This window comes from Tyto alba, unplaced genomic scaffold (assembly GCF_018691265.1).
Source record: "Tyto alba isolate M040663 unplaced genomic scaffold, T.alba_DEE_v4.0 Super-Scaffold_5, whole genome shotgun sequence".
NCBI lineage: Eukaryota > Metazoa > Chordata > Aves > Strigiformes > Tytonidae > Tyto > Tyto alba.
The window spans coordinates 12984928-13002215 of NW_024881326.1; the positions used below are offsets into that span (position 1 = coordinate 12984928).

The 17288-nt window shown below is 41.3% G+C and overlaps 1 protein-coding gene across 2 annotated transcripts; it reads right to left on the bottom strand.

Annotated features, from left to right (window-relative positions):
• Window positions 1-883: 883 nt before the first annotated feature.
• On the bottom strand, window positions 884-17198 carry LOC104367104 (heat shock factor protein 3). Of its 2 annotated transcripts, XM_032996150.2 has the most exons (13): window positions 17037-17198; window positions 15551-15659; window positions 13748-13875; window positions 11005-11129; window positions 10055-10130; window positions 9264-9325; window positions 8710-8791; window positions 8287-8420; window positions 7197-7442; window positions 5942-6047; window positions 5306-5371; window positions 4079-4145; window positions 884-3496 (listed from the first exon to the last, which is right to left on the bottom strand). In XM_032996150.2, the coding sequence occupies exons 1-13, from the start codon at window positions 17154-17156 to the stop codon at window positions 3165-3167; spliced, it is 1653 nt and encodes a 550-aa protein (XP_032852041.2). In that variant the 5' UTR covers window positions 17157-17198; the 3' UTR covers window positions 884-3164. The 2 variants fall into 2 exon arrangements, with proteins under 2 accessions (XP_032852041.2, XP_042663369.1); XM_042807435.1 differs by lacking the exon at window positions 13748-13875 and having other exon boundaries at window positions 17037-17174.
• Window positions 17199-17288: the final 90 nt, after the last annotated feature.

Consider the following 17288-nt stretch of genomic DNA (forward strand, 5'->3'; position numbering starts at 1 on the left):
TTTGTTAATCTTTTTTCCAACAGGTAACAGAGGAACTTCTGAACTTTTACCAGCTTAATGCCATTTCATTCTCCAGGACTTTCACACAGAGTCCCATTGACTGCTCCAGATCATTAGAGGGGACAAAGGGTTCTTACACATTGGCAGTGCTGAGGGCATCCAGTTTTCCATTAACTCTGTCCTAATCATTTTTGTCCTGTTTTTCATCTTACTCTCCCTTTCACTTCCCATGGATTCACTTCAGTTGATTTGTCTTTACATAGACCTCATATTACTCAGAGGATACCTCTGCCCCTCTAAGTAATATGAGGACCCAAGAATACTTGCTCCTTTGAAACAGCAGTAGCATTTCTTTTGCTGATCTTGGGGCAGGATGGTGACCTTACAGTACTTGTTTGTAGAAAAGGTTCCTGAAGTTGCCATTTTACAGCACACAATCCATCATGTCTTTCAGTTGTCAACTGGGAAGCTTTCCACACCAAGCCCAACACAGTATTTTGAGCTTTCACACCACCTATGAAACAACAGCATCAGGTCTTCTCACTTCTCAAGGCTGGCTCCCAGCAAGCTACTCACCTATAGGCAATGAGTAAATGCCCAAAGCTATTTGGGCCCTTTCCCACTCCCAAAAACTTTGACTCCACGTCATGTTGAATAGGGGTTAATAATAAGGCTAAATTTCCTTCCTTCTCAGGCTGAGAGCTCTGAAAACAGGTGCCAGGCTAACCTTTGCATTTCAGTTATTTTTGAATGATCAGAAGCTGCATAATGCAATCCCCCAGAGAGCATCAAAGCTCTCCTTTCTAGAAAATTTAGTAAACAGGTTTGGGAAGTATTGGAACACACAGGAACACACAAAAAGAAGGTACAAGAAACACAGTAATGGTTTTGCAATTCTTGAGTTTAATTACTTCAGTATGTGGGTTTCTCTTGCTAGTCAGCCTTCCCCTTTCCATTGCAATCTTTCTTAGGAAACCTGCATAAATAAACACTTCTCCTAGACCAGTACATAAACCAGACACAGATGCACAAATTTTTATTTGCAGTTTTCTGAAGCCTTGGTTTCTTAACTTCTTAAGAGAGAAAGAGTATTAAAAAACTATTATGCGATCAGATCAAATATCTGTTGGTGAGATGCACTGAGATCAGGGGACTCCATGATGGAAGAACATGACAGTAATCCATAACAGGAACTACATTTCAGTCTAACCTGTTCAGGAAGTGAGAGTTACAGAAGATCAGCCTCTCAAAGAACTTTGCTGACTGTACTGTGCTGTCAAAAAAGCACAGAAGACAAGTCTGTTTTTTTACTGTTTCACTCCTGGCAAAATTGAGGCCTTTGGGAAGAAATTAAAAAAAAAAAAAAATAAACACCAAAAAAAACCCCAACAAACCAGAACCCAAGACAGATATGCAATTCACTTTTCCCTCCTCGCCCTTTAGCTCATGAAAACTTGAGACTATTCAGCCCTTTGTCTCAAGAAGTAAGCATAAGACAGACTAGAAAAGGCTAGAATAAGATGTACTTGACAAAAGGCAATTCAAAAGATACAAACATGAAGGGTCACGAGGTAAAGAACAGTTACAGAAGCATGGGAATAAAATGACACTGCAAAGGCATTACACATACACACACATTCGGTAGTAAGATCCTCCTCTGCAACTCAAAAGATTTGACAATGAAGTACAGATTCAATTAAGTAACGTCAGCATAGACAACATGCATTATCTAGTAGGCTTCAGAATATCAAATTACCTTGTATTCTTGAATATAAAAAACCTAAAAACTTATTAGTTCATAAACTTCAGAGAGTACAAAGCCTGTAGGTAGCCTGAATTCCTAAAACTGAAAATAAATTCAAGTAATTGCACTGGTAGGAAGTATCACATGATCTTATACAATGGGTTTTCTACCTGCCTCCAGGACTTTTCAGATTTGTATCGCTACAGCAAATTTCAAGTTTGTATGGGCTTGTGTAGACTGCTACAAACTTGGTATCAGTGAAGGAGAACTTGTTATTCTGCTCACACCAGGGGCTGATGCATACATTACAATTGCTCAAACAAGTTAGAAATGAATTTTGGGGAAAGATTTTTTGATTAAGCAGACACTAGTTTTTGTAATTTGCTGTCAAAGGACTCAAATGCATCTAGTTAATTTAGCTTTAAGATTCCACAAGCAGAAAATGCAGCAAGAAATCCAGTGTTCATGTAGGGTCAGATAAACAAGTAGCTACAGCAAGCAGAAGAGAAATCTTAATGTAATGTCCTATGTCAACACAAGTTACCCTATGACTCCTTCCCCATCGCCACCCCTCCCTCCCCCCCCCACTTTAAAGGGCAGCTGCTAGACTTTGCTAGATGTGAATCAGTTCTACTCAAAATTTCTGAGGACACATGATCAGTGAGTTAGGTGCAAGTTACCCTAGAAGTACTGCCATGCAATGTGCATGAGAAATCAGCATTACGCAGGGTGGCAAGCACTTCCTACCACAACACCTACAATCCGTGGCAATGGATGTGTGTTAGCATGTTAAAAAGTAACATTACACAGTTAAAATGTAATTTTCCATAGGAAAAATGTTGCCTGTACCTAGGAGCAAATCTAGGAGTACGAAAGTGATCTAAGCAGATGCAAAAAATCGTAGCCACAAGCTATCAAAAAAAGAAATCTCAAATTAAAAACAAAATTAAAAAAAAAATCTTAATTCCAAACAGCAGACAAGCCACCTATTGAAACAGGCTCTCAGAAAGAGTAAAGCCCATGTTTAAAATATTACTTACCACATTACTATCCAGCTAATTAAAAAACAAAACCAAAACCAAACCAACAAAAACACCCAGCCAAACTTTACAAAGAGGATACAAACAGATTTCCTCTTGCAATAAGGATTCAGATAAAAAGTTATGGAATACACTGTGGTATGTTTACAGGGATGCTGCTCTTCCCCTCCGCCCAGTGCCTTCACTCCCACCAGATCCTTCTTTGAGCTTGTTTTCAGGTTTTCCAGATGTGCTCTTTGCTTGCAGAAAGAGAACTTTCTTTTGTCTATACAGAATATGACACCCAGGAAGCAGGTGAGGAGAGAGGCCAAACTTCTTGCTGATGCATTTCTTTGTTATCTATTTCACATCACTACGCCAGTTACAGATGTCACGTGAATTCAAGAAGTTTCTATCTCAGAGGCCTCTTCTATGAAGTTAGCAACGGGACTGAGGAGCAGGAGTGGAAACAGTTTATACTCTCCATTCCCATCCTCTGAGAGGAGAGGTGGATCACCCACTCCCAGAGTATCCAGAGGCTCAGCCTGGCTTGCTGGAGCTGCTAGCGGCAAGGCAGTTCCACTACCCGATGGAGGATGAAGAGCAGGCTTCTCCTCCAGGGAGGGCAGTAGAACGTCTTTCGGATCCTCCATCTTCCCTGCAGCTTCGTTTGAAGGTAGGTCTTCAAATAACGAAAGCAGAGGATTGGCCCTGTACTGTATCAGCTGCATATCTGAGGGAAAACAAACAGTTTAAACTTCAGGCCCCTGTGTCACAGAAGTGAAGGTTCTTATTCAAGACAAAGAAAACCGGAGAAGCTGCTTCACAACTTGATTCACTAAAGAAAACCACACAGCTGAGCTCTGACAGACTACCTCCACAGCTGCAAGAGGGGAGCTAAGGTTCCTGTGACTGTTAAGATCAATATCTGAAGCATACTTCAAGCCCTTAATACATATGGCATTCAATGACAGCACTGAACTAGTGAAATGAATAGCACTGCATTTGCGGGGGTCATAGCCCATATAGGAGATACTTCCACAAGGACATTTGCAGTTCTGCTCCCTATTGTGACATACTGTCACATGTAAGAAGAAGGAAACAGTTAACACCAACATAGGACACAGGATAGGGCCTCTTAAAATCAAGGCACAGCTTCATCCAGATCAGTGAAACATTCCAGTCTTCACAAAAATTTTAAGCCTAGACCAAAGGAGGAGATAAGCCATATTACAGGCTACAAAAATGCCATTTCAACACACAGTTTTAGAAGAGTTTGGAACTGTCACAGCTCTCAGTGTTCCTTCCTGCCCACCTTTGCTTCCTGCTGTTTCTCTCTCACTCGCTCCCAAATCTTCAGTGCTCTCTGCCAAGTTTGCAATCTAAAGCAAAATGGACAGAGAGTTAGACAGAATGCATAACAACAACAAAATCCACGTCTTCACTGACTGATTAGCAAAATTAAAGGTGGACGGAGGAGGGAAAAGAAGTGAAGCAGTTGACCAGTGAGCCCACTGTTCTATATAAGGGCCAGAAAACAGGAGCTCTCAGAAGAAGGCATGGTGAAATACAGACAAACATCTTAAAGTCAAACAAGCTTATGACTAGCAAATATTTATTTTACATTCCAAACCAGAAGCTTTATTATAGTCTGTCTTGTTGGAATAACACTATTAAACATGATTTCATCAATACAATTAAATTCTCCAAGCACTTCTTGAACACTAATTCATTTTACCTCAGTTTTGGTCTAAGCTCTTATGACTGGGAAGTCCTACTTTAAATATTATTTCAGGACAACAAAATAAACGACACTTGCAAGGTTCTTTTTTTAAACATGAGTCAATTGTAGGAACTGGACCAAGAGAAGTAAATTTGCACTGAACTTCTGTATATCTTCTAAGGAAATTCCATACAGCCATGTTCAGAATAAATACAGTGTATTGCATTATATTTTTCATTTAATACTTTTCCTTCAGTCTTCAGACAGACTGAAGACACAATCTCATCTGAACTATAACCCAGGACCTAGTTATTACTTGGCTAAAAGACATCATGGGAATCCCTGAGGCTAGGAAAAACAAGCCAAGAAACTGTTCTCACATACTTAGACCAGAAAAAGACAAGATTTTCTACCCTCCTCATTCTAAACAGAAGGTACACAAGTAATAGATAGGAAAAAAAAAATTCCTCAACACAGACAGCTGATTCAAAAGACACCAATTTGATTCCCTCTTCCTTATGTTCTCAGATGTATCCAGAAAACAAAGAACATGTTATTCAAAGCAAAGTGACAGTTTAAATCAGCCCACTGAGTGTATTACTGCAGCTACCAACATAAGTATTGAAATTATCTTGAGAACCTTCTTAAATTCATATATGCCAGCAGTGATAACTGAAAACATAAAGTCAGCAGTACTAGATAAAACGGCAGTTTCATCCTGTGCTATCAGTTCAGTCCCTACTCTCAAACTGCATCAGTCATAGTTTAGCTCTCAATATCATATTAACCCTCCCCATCATAGAAGCAACTCTTACTTACATTTTCCATACCAGGAGAAGTTTCCATCAAGCTCATATCCAGGGCTGGCAGCTCAGGATTAAGTGTCTGAAAATAAAATCAGACCATATGTCATATAATAAGGTTCTTAAAACTTCAGAGAGCTCCTGAAAGGACAGCAGGATACAGCATACCACTCTATCCACTGAAGCACAGGGAAGGTGGCTCCTCCACAGGCCTACAGCAATATACTTACTTTCAACCTGTGCCAGTAAACTGAGGTCATGGGAAGAAAAAAAGGATGCCATATTACCAAGTGATTCCAGGTATATGGCTGAGTTTCATTCCATATCATAATACATAATCAAACGCGTAATCAGGATGTGTTGATATGTGACAAAGGTTTGAGAAGGAGAAGAGAGTCCAATATTTTCCTTTTTTTTTTTTTTCCTTGAGTTATATATAACAGAAATACTATATGAACCGAAAAGGGCTCTCAATGTTACCTTGTACATTGCTGGACTTCTAGAATGATTAGGTATTATTCTATCCATAACTATTTGTTTTTCAGGATTTCCCCCACTCTTGATCATTACAATGCGGAATAAAACAGTAATGTTTCATAATGCAAACTAATGGGTAGTTTTCAGAAATCAGAAAAAGTGAAGAGGCACTCACATCACTGAAAGCTTCAGAACCAAAGTTATACTGCTTCCCAGATAACATTGCTTGAAGTTCTTCAAGGCTGGCATCAATGCAATTAAGAAAATCCTGAATTTCTTCTCTAAAAGGATAAAATGATATAGTACTGTAAGAAATAATTGGCAGTTAGGGCCTTCTTTTATACCACAAGGCAGGAAAAAATCCTAGAAATGATGTGCTGACCTCTCGGTTCTTACAGCTGTGGGGCAAGATGAGAGCCAGACTAGGCTGCATGTAGTGATAGGACAAGGGGTAGTGGCCTTAAACTGAAAGAAGGTAGATTTAAGTTAGATCTAAGGCAGAAATTCTTCCCTGTGTGGGGGGTGAGGCGCTGGCCCAGGATGCCCAGAGCAGCTGTGGGTGCCCCCTCCCTGGGAGGGTTCCAGGCCAGGTTGGACGGGGCTGGGAGCACCCTGGGCTGGGGGAAGGTGTCCCTGCCCGTGGCAGGGGGGTTGGAGCTAGATGATCTCTAAGGTCCCTTCCAACCCAAACCATTCTGTGATTCTGTGACATTACAGGGCTTTCAGATTACACTGAGTGCTGTGACACATCATCTCAGTACTTCCTACCTGAAGTTAACCACAGCAGAAGAGCTGTCAGGAAGAAGAACTAAAGTTTGTTCCTTGATCCAGCTCACTCTGCAGCCACACAAATGATGGCACCAATAAAGCTCAGGGCCAGTGCAGAGATAGGAACTGCTTAAGCAGCAGTGCTGCCAAGTGTGAAACCATAGCCCGCATGATTTTGATCCCAGGTGTGGGTCTGATCTGACAATGTACAAGGGAAACAAGCCTTTGCAAAAATGAGGGGCAAAGAAAGGAAGCAAGAGCAAAACTACATCAGACTACCACTGACATGAATCCAGATCCAGTTCTCAGAAACAAAGCAGCACATGGTGCCCTCCTGATATCACTACCCTTGATCTGCTGTTTGGCAGTGCCAGTGGTTGGTGATACAAGGGCTGATGTGACCTCACCAATCCTCAGACTGACACATCAGAAGTCAAGCACACTCAATATCAAAGATGTGACAGATGAACTTGTTCTGCTTTTAGTGTATGATGCTAACACTTGTCTTTTTCAAGACCTGATAACGAAGGGGCAGGAAATTTAGTTCATCAACTACATTAAAAAAGCTAATTCACTATGTTCTTTTATACACATCCTCTAAAATTTTGACAAGATCCCACAGGATGACAACAGCATAACAGTTTCCAGAAACGAGTTAATACCTGTCCAGTAAAGGATCATTTTGGTTTCCAGAGTTGTTCTCGTTCAAAATGGAGTCAATCACTGACACAGGGTCTTCTGGAGCATTAGGTTGTGCAGTATGGAGTTCCACAGCAACATTTCCTATTTCACTGGATTTGTTGACATCATTTATATGAACCGGTGGGATAGGTTCTGCGCAATTTAAGTCATTTGACTGTGCTACTTGACAAATAGGTAAGCCAGGATCCAGAGCTGCCTGTGCGTCTCTATAACATGACCCAAAGAGAAACAACACACAGGAGAATTCATCAACTGTATTACTACTCATTTCAAGTTTAGTATCTCAAATTTTAATACCTAATAAGGTCAAGCCAGTCAAGGGTTCAAACAACCAAGTGGTCTTTAGAAAAAGAAGAAAAAGTGCCTTCCTAAAGGCAGATGAAGAATCTCTTATTACAGCTTATACAGATAGCATGAATCAGAGCAAAACACTCTATTTTGCCAGGCAAAAAGCAGCAAAATAGTATATGGAAATTAGGCAGGGCAGAAACTCCTAACACTGTATCTCTGGAAAAAGATTCCAGATTGGTCCACATTTCACTCTGGAATGTCAAGAACTAAATGGGTTTTCACAAGAACCTGATGCCACACAAAAGAATGTCTTCCCTTCGGTTATGCTTAGCATAATGTTAGCGAGAATAGTACTGAAACAGGAGATAAAACTATACGACTTGATTTGTTTATTAGTAACTTATATTCATTTTGGATTATTAGTAACCTATATATGCATTCAGATCCCTGTTCAGTTGAAAAGTTAAGTATGTGCTTATTTGCTGAGTAGACAGAAAAGCCTCAGCAAATTGAATTTCAAGTGCCAGTCAGCTTGATAGACCTTCAGGCACTGCTGAAGAGACATGAGTTCTTAAAAAGCTTTGCTGACCATGACCAATGCTACATGCTGTGAAAAACATAGCCTACAAACAGGTCTGTCATGCACAAATGTAAAAATTCAGAGAGGTTGCTTCCCAGAATTCAAATGGAACACTTATACTAACCTAACTACCAAGTTAACAACCTAAACATAGATACTTCCACATCCTTTAAATGTACCTGGCTCTGCCACTTGTGTGTGCCACAGCAAGGAGACCATCGGTGGCATTTTCCAGGGTATCGGTGATATCTCGAATGATGAGACCTGTACCATTTCCATCCTCATCATCTGCATTATGTTCAGAAAAAGCCATCTGCAGGATACAGCAAATAGAATGAGTAAACCCAAAGGTCCGACTTCTTTGATGATGAAGCTCCATTCTTCTTGTAGCTTCTATTTCCTGCTCAGATTTCATCTACGATTAGTTGTACTGATTTACATGATTTTAGAGAGTGCTTTTTAGAGAATGATTTAAAGCTGCCCATTTCAAAATGGAGTGCATTTGATTATAAGATTAGGGTATCAATAGGTATAAGGAAGACTTTGAGATCACTGTATATCACCCTTCCCAACCCATTGTCTCTTTCCCGGGGAAGACTTACTGCTTGGCCACTCTCCACAGGTATGCGAACATACTGACGGCTGTATTTGGAAGGTGAAGCACCTGCAGCATCCGTTAGAGACCTGAGACAAAATATAGCTTTAGCATATAGTTCTGCTGTAAAAAGCTGTAGCAATGTCAAATATGTGCAGTAAGGGTAAGAGCAACCATTCTTCCACTTCTAAGAAAAGTGGATTTTTGTAATTGTTTTTTAGTAAGTAAGTGTACAGCAGACAGGTTGCATTCTAAACATGCATTTTGTTTTGAATAAGTCAGTCACATTTGCACATTTTGAAAGAGTTACTATTTCTGATAACTGAGCCCTTTGAAATTTAAAATGTAGAGTATATTATCTTCCCACCCATTACTTTACTGATAAAGAAGAGGAAATCTTTATTTCATGCTTTATTCAACTTCCATGAGCTTCCTCAAGTTTGAATATACAAGTGATAAAAATATTCTTCACACACTTTAGGAAAAATATCTTGCTTCTAGAAGGTGGTTTATCCCTATAAATCACATCTGACACTGATTTGTGACCTATCCAGTAATTACCTTTTCCTTTTGACCCCAACAATATAATTTCCTCGCATCAAACTTAGTATAAATTGAAGAATCTAAAAAGGAAAAACAAAAAACCAAAAGAAGTGGTCAGCATAGCAATCCCAACATTAAATTGTTAATTCAGATTTTACTACAAAATTATGTAGTTATGCGATAGAAATTAATAGGTAAATTAAAAATCCATTTGTGTTCACGTCTTTAAAACCAAAATGATAGTTACAAATGGCATTGAAAAATTATCCCACTTGGATGGATTTCTTTTTTTTAAATGTAATATAACACCACAAGTCACTAGAGGATTCCAGACCAGAAACAGCTGAGGGATAAACCAGAGAAAATTTGTTCTAGTGCAGAAGCTCCTATAGTTTCTGGGTTCCAAGTTGACTTCTTGAGTGCTCTAAGTTTGTCTTGGTCCAAGATCTTTCACAGATTCCATTCCATGTACCTGCAATTTCTTGTTTTAGGCTTCTGTTACCATGCACTACCATGCACCACGTTTACCCCAGGTCAGCTTGATTTACTGATTTCTCTCCAGATAAGATTCACTGATATTTCAAACACACTGAAATCCTTTTTACTATGACTTTTCCTTAGTATTTTGCTCGTGGTTCTTTGCTGTGCTACTTCTGGGACACTCAGGAACTGTGAACATTTTCTTTCTGCTGTATTAATATAGCCTGTTCAGCTCTGTGTCATTTGTCATTCTACATAAGCAAAGAATGCCATCAAGTATCACAGAGGCAGGAATAAGGATGGTAGCACTGAAGAGGCTGCAATGGTACCTTAGACAGCAGCTTCTGTTGTTGACTGTGCTTCTGCCTTAGAACTGCCACTTCTTTCCACAGGGCCTTATTTTCTCTGCAATGCAGAATAAATCAGAAGACAGAGGATGAACAGAGTTTACTTTATATGCTTTAGTTTTACAGCTTTCAAGCTTTCACAGTACCTTGCAGGACCAATGGCAACATTCCTTCTGTGGATAACTAACAATCAGTTAATCCAATCCACTAGTATAAACTCTGGGTTAAATTAACTCAATTTTCCATCAGGCAGGACCAAACACTCACTAATAAGGACATTCTTATCCTCTGCTGCTCCACCAATAATCTTGACCTCAGGTATTCCTTCAAAGCCTCAAAGACTTAGATTAAAGAGTTGGTGTTTGGAAACAGGCATAACACAGACCATCTCAGAACAGTTTCAAAGTTTGTGTTTGAGGGTTTTTTTGTTTTGTTCGGGTTTTTTTTAAAGGAACAGAGGGAGTGGAGTGAAGATATCTCCTGAGCTTTGGTTGATACCTGCTTGTATATCAATGATCTCAATGAATTACCAGTGCCTATATAAAAAGGATCTAAGGGAACAGAGATGAGGATGTGCAAAGTCCACTTCCAATTAGAAAGGAAACCAAAGACTAATTCTTCACTGCATCTAACCCTGTTTTGTGTTTAGGAAAGGAAATTCTTTGATTGCCCTAAAAGACTACTAAAGGTGATGGCAACCAAAATGAAATCTCAAGATAGTCAACAAACTCCCAGACTTAATCTCTGGTCTGTAACTGAATTATAAAAGCAAACAAGACTCATAATGTTGTGCGAGGTGGAATGGGGATTCTTAGAAAAAAAATATAGCTTCACCTGTTTCCAGTTCAAATGAAACCCACATTTAAAGCCAAGTTCCATTAGATATAAGCAACATTCAGTGTACAAGTGCCTCTGAAACAGACGGGGTCTACCTCTTCATGTTAGCCAGTCTGACATCCATGTTGTTCTGCTGCTCTCTCATTTCCTGGACTTCAGAGAGTACTTTGTGTAAATCCTCTGTACAGACCTTGAGATCCTCAGTTCTTACTGCAGATACCTAAAAGAGGACCACATTACACATGCTTTACTATGAACAGTGCCTTGCATACTCCCCTCTACAGTAATAGTGTATTTAGTCTGTAAAAGAATAGGCGTAAACTCCATTAAAAGATTAGGTAATACTATAATTCTTATGTATCACAAAACACCACAATTGCTATAGATGACAGTTGTTAGGACAGTCTAGACTGTATGAAAAAAAGCAGCTGTCAATGAAAACATGAGATTAGCACTTCATACATGTAGACAGTAGATTCATCATTGTAATTCATGATAAAAACCTACTCCTGATTGAAAGTGAGCTTCCCTATGGGTTCTTTCTGACAGGTCTGGTGGCAGCTTGCCCTCTAGTGTCAAAGAGCAAGACACCAGCCAAAATCAAAACAATTATATTGGAGTAAGAACAAGATGATCATATTCCTTTTAAGTGTGGGTAAATCTGCCACCCTAGGAGTAACAAATTTCCGTAAGTTACTTAGGGGGGGGAAGGAAGGTGTCTAATTAGATGTATCCTACTCAATTTGAAAATTTGTCCCACACAACCTGAATTGCAGATTCCCATATTGGTGTTTCCTCTATTCCTCTATTACTTCTCTGCTCAGTAACATTCAAAAGTTATGGAGAATTGCCTCCAGAAAGTCAGTCTCTAAACTGGTCTTCTTCCCACAGCAGAATCCATGAATGCCACCTCTTCAAACAATGGTGGAAGAGTCATCAGAAAGCAAAAATCTCACACTCTCCTCCCCACACTTCCATACTCAAAATTTTCCAGTTCCTTCAGCAACTCTCTCTGCAGTGGTGGCACTGACAGCTAACATACAATTCGGGATTTTGAAAAAGATAGGTCTGGTGCATCATATGTCTGAATGACATGTCCAGGTTTTATGGGCATAATTTCAAAAATCATTTAGGCAAATACTGACCATAACTGAAATAAATGGAGTTGCACCAGATAACCACCAGATGTCCCTTCCAACCTACAGCATGCAATGATTTTCCTTACTGCACTAAATACCAAGAGGGGGGTGAAAGCATCTTGGACTGGCCCGCTGAAGTGCTAGATAACTTCCATGCAGGTTGGCTCACAGATGCCTTTTATTAAGTGGAGAATGGGATGGTCAGAAATGGACCTACAGTGTTATAAAATAACACCCCATCACTTCACAATGAAACAGAACATAATTGTTATGTAATCACTCCACAGAAATAACTATTTTCTTCAGCATACCACCTCTCCACAGGGAAGGCATCCAAAAGATGCAGACAGCAGATGGAAATTTCAAATGCAGTCAGACTGCCTCTAAAAAAAAGGGCCAAACTAAAATATTTTGCTCAAGTGCAGGGAATTGCTCTTTTCAGAGTCTCTAAACAGATAATAAGGGTGTCAAAACTGAAGCACACCAGCAGAGATAAAACTAACAAGGAACAAACAAAGGAAATCCTGCATTTAAACTTGCATTTCTCTTAGAGGCTTGAAATCCAGTTTATAGCAACTACTGAAATATGGCTCCATTCCAGACAACAAGAGCCAGAAAAACTAATGGATGTTTTGCAAAAAATCACTAACATTTCCTGTGCAACAAATAATATGTTTCACCAACCTATTCAATAGTTTCATGAGATGTCCCTGGCACTAACTAGAGCTTTTGTCTTTCCATCTAGAATACTCCACCCAGTGCAACACTCCTGGGATACATGGTGCCATACATAATGTCATCAGCTGACTGCCCCAACATACCAGCAAGCAAGGTGTGCAAGCCAAGACAAGTTAGTGATTACAGCATCTGGGAAGGGCACAGGCCTGAGTCAGAGAAGCAACTGTACAACTATATTTAATCAATTGTGATTCAGAGCAGAGACAGCTCAGTGAAGAATCAATCAAAACACAATTGTGATTCTCAAGCCTACCCTGTGTTTTTATTAACTTGGGCAATATTGCCACCACATTACGACGTTCTAAGGAAAAGATCTGCAGTTCAAATGTCAACATGATGTATCATGATACTCTCTTTCTCTGGCAGCCAGGATATTATGGGCTATAATGTGCCAGTGGAGAATAAATATTTGTGCAGAAATAGGTCAGACAAGACCTGAATGTACAAGAGAAAACAGCAAAGCGCTAATAAAGATGTAGCTTAGTGGCAATATTGTTTTGGAGGAACAATGTAATTTAAGCACTTGTCCAAATGAACTGATTGCTGATGCCCTTGCTAATTTTCAGTGAGCACCAAATGGAAATGTATTTTCTTTTACTTATTTCACTTTGTGACTTTCCAATTCTGCTATGCTGGCAGAATTGAAGACCATGCTAAGCTGTAATCAGGTATATGAACTCTCTGTGGAAAAAGGGCTCTAGTTTGACAGCTACGAAGAATGCAGTCCTACTCCAGTGCATTGCTAAATGACAGCAGGGTGTGTTTTGTCTAAGAGCTGGCATGAGGAGGCCAAGCCAAGCATTAGGGTGCATTCAGGAGGGAGTTACAAAGGCTTGCATCATGATGCACAACCTTGGTTCCCATGGAATTTGTTGGCTTTAAAGTGTCTGAAACCCCCAGACGTGCTCTTGATAGACTACTTTTCTTACACAAGTAAAGTAAATACATTCTTAGACTGTACCTTGCGCTTGATGTTTTCTAGTAAATGTGCCTTTCCTTGCTTGAAGAAAGGGTGCTGGAACTCAATAACTGAGCTTTTCTCTGCTGTAATCATACCATTCTCCAGAGCAATCACCTTCCTGAAACCATCTGTGGAGAGGTATTAACAAAGTCATTTCTTTCAGTGCAAAGCTGACTGTTACAACACATAGCTAAAGAAAAACCCAAGGGTACTGAAATACCTATAGCACTATAGTTACTGGGAGCAGAAACTATGAAAACCAGCCAAAGCAGCTTTTCTTTGTTGCTCAATGATTTGACTGCTCTGATCTTCACAGCTAGAGGACATGTCCAGGATACTATCAAAAAACCTCGCAGGCTGTACGAAAAGCATGCATGGCAGAGGCCAGCTATCATCCCTAAGCAATAGAGTGATGTCCAAATAAACACAGAAGTCAGTTAGAAATTAGATTTATTAGGACATCTTGAATAAAATCTTGTCCCAGTGGAAGCCGTGGAACGGTGCACCTTCCCTTTCATGCCTATAATCCCAGAAAACTACATATCAAAACAAGTGCTGTCATGTACCACCAGGGTCTACAGAATTAAGGATGATAAATTAATTCTCAGCCTATGCAAACACATGCATGCAGAGTACTTTTTCTGTACCAGACTGTCTGCATGAAATATGACATTGTCAGCTCTAGTTCCATCACTGCTTCAAGTACCACAGGATAGATGCAAAATACAGTTAACAGGCCAATCCATATCTCTCCTTGTTCAAGTTTTTAACATGTATCCCAGTTTCACTGCACCCCAACAGAGCCATCATTAGAAAACTTTACTTGAAGCTAGGATAGGTGGGTCCAGCAGGAAAAGAAGGCTGCCATCACACTGCACGTCTTCATAGAAATATTTGCATTCTAGCATTTACCCTTGCCACAAGGTAACTGACAGTTGTTTGTTTGCATTATCCTTCGACATTCAAGTGAAAGAGTCCTAACACTTGACACAAACAGCAACATTCACCCGGTATCAGGAAGCTGAATACATGCTTTCTCTTTTGTGTCTGACAACATCTCAATAGGCATCAGCCAAAGAGACCAGGCAAACCTACTGGACAGAGAGTTCCTCCCCCTTACTCTAATGGAAATTCTAAATAAGGTGACCATTTCCTACGCAATCTGTGCCTTCATTCATCCTGTAAACTATCTGCTGCAAAACAACTATTTCTGCCGTGTATTGCAGCCCCACACATTGTACTGTAACTTTGAATTACCACCTCACTCCAGTTTCTTTGCCTGTACAAGTTGGACATGGGTTATATAATGGATAATACATGATGCTCACAAGTCAAGCACAGAAAACAATGAGAAACCTAGTCCAGCTTAATCTATCAGCATGACTAGCCTTGTTTCAACACAGCAATGCAGGCAACAGTACGATCTAGACATTTTTTTCCCATATATTAGATGCATGGCTATAGATATGGCCTCTGTTCTAGGTATGTATAAGTTTGCTGTTACCATTACCATTAACACTACCACTGGAGCCCAGTGCATTCTGCCCAAGCTTTAGGTACCAGCACATGAAACAATATTTTTATGGTTGTTGCTCAAAAGGACTCAGAGGAAACACAGAAAACAAAGACTAAGCCAAGCTCTACTGTTATTCTTTTCTTTTGCAAAGCAAACTCAAGACCGGAATTCAGGTTTTCAGAGATGAAAGACCTACCAAGTCAATTGGTTTATTTAAAGAAATTCAAATTTATGCCAAGCAGCAAAGAACTTGGCAGAAAGAATACATAAGAACAGCTGATGCTTACACATGTTAAGCTGTCGTATGAAGCTGGAGATATTGTTGTGTTTGAAGTACTTGGGGAGTAGCTCCTTTGCAAACCTCTGCTCATCCAGAATGCAGAAGTTCTCACCATTCTAGGAAACAAGCAGAAGTAACAGTCAGAGAACAAGCATAATTTTTCTAAGGAGTTGCTTTTAAGTCAAGACCATAAAGCAACAGAGACAGTTCCTACAGCAGGGAAAGGCAAACCATTTAGCAAAGGGAATTGTCTGTGTGAGCAAGTCTGAGTACTTGGGACTGTACTAAAAGTTTAAATCCAAAAAAATAGTTACACGGAACGCTTCTATTGAACTGGGGATTTTTTTTAAAGCCCTGGAGTTTTGATCTTAATCCAAAGAAAAATCATTGTAAAATCACATGTATCTGCTGCTCTCTTTGTCCACCGGAAACAAATATTGCTCAAGCACCATGGAATCCATGCCACTAGAGGGCTTTTATCTCCCTTGATCAGAGCTGCCCAGCTCCTGACGAGATTCTTCCATTGTATGTACTATGTCACCACTAAAAATAACCAAGTAACACTGCAGAATTACCGAAACTTCAGACAACACAACCCAGCGGTGAAAAAGGGTAACTGTGACACAAGCAGTTTTAGATTTCTCATATTCCCAAGTTCAAACTTCCCGAAAACCTTGCAGGTCTTTGTATCACTTTTATGCTGTTCACAAAGAGAACAACAATACTACATTTCTTTTTACATTTGCCTTTGTAAAGGCCAAACCTCTGAAAGAAAAGTTGACAAAGTCCTACAGATTTAAAAATGACAGGGGACAAAAATAAATACTGTGTTTGTGTCGGATGCCTTTCTAGTCTGTGTAGGTTTGTAATGACCTATGCCTGAAGGCGCACGGGACCGACAAGGCCCATCTTCCTAATCTCAGAAAAAAATTAAAAGTTAATTACTTCTTAAAGCGTCTTTTCTACCGAGTGCCACCACTTTGAGCTAATGGCGTGTAATTTGAGATTTGAACGCTCGGATGTGCTCTGCTGTGCAGTGCCAGATCGCTTTGAACCGTCACGCGTGGACGCAGGCGTTCCCTGCAGCGGGGGGGTGGGACCCGGACCCGGACCCTCCACCCGCCAGCAGACGCGCTCCCACGCGTGCCTGTTTCGCCCACCCTTTCACCGCTTCCTGCCCGTGACGGGGCTTTCCCCGCTAAGGTGCCGGCCCACGCCGTTACCGCTGCACCTACCACGCACACGAACCCCCGGTCTCGGGGGATCTCGGCGCGCCCCGACCCGCCGCTTCCCCAGGGGACACAAGGGCCCCTCCGCAGCCCCCGCCCCGGCCGCAGAGCCCCGCAGCCCCTGCGCCATCCACCCCCTCCCCGCCTCCTCCCGGGTCTCCCACCGCCCTCCACGCGTGTCTCCCTCCCCGCCACCCGCTTCGTGCCGCACGGGCCCCACTCCGCCCGTCGCGGCCGGGCCAGGGCCCCGCGGGCCGCCCTCACCCTGCTCCAGCAGATGACATCGTCGCTCTGCGGGTCCTCCACCAGCGCCCAGAGCTTGGCCAGGAAGCCGGGGACGGGGGCGGCGCCGGGGGCGCCGGGCAGCGCCGACCCTTCCCGCATCCTCGGGCCGGGCCGCACTCTCGTGCAACGGGCCGGGGAGGGCGGGGCAACCAACGGCGGCCGTGACGCTCTCAGCGGGGCGTTGGCCTCCGGCCCGGAGGAGCCCGCTCATTGGTCCGAGCCCCCCCCCCC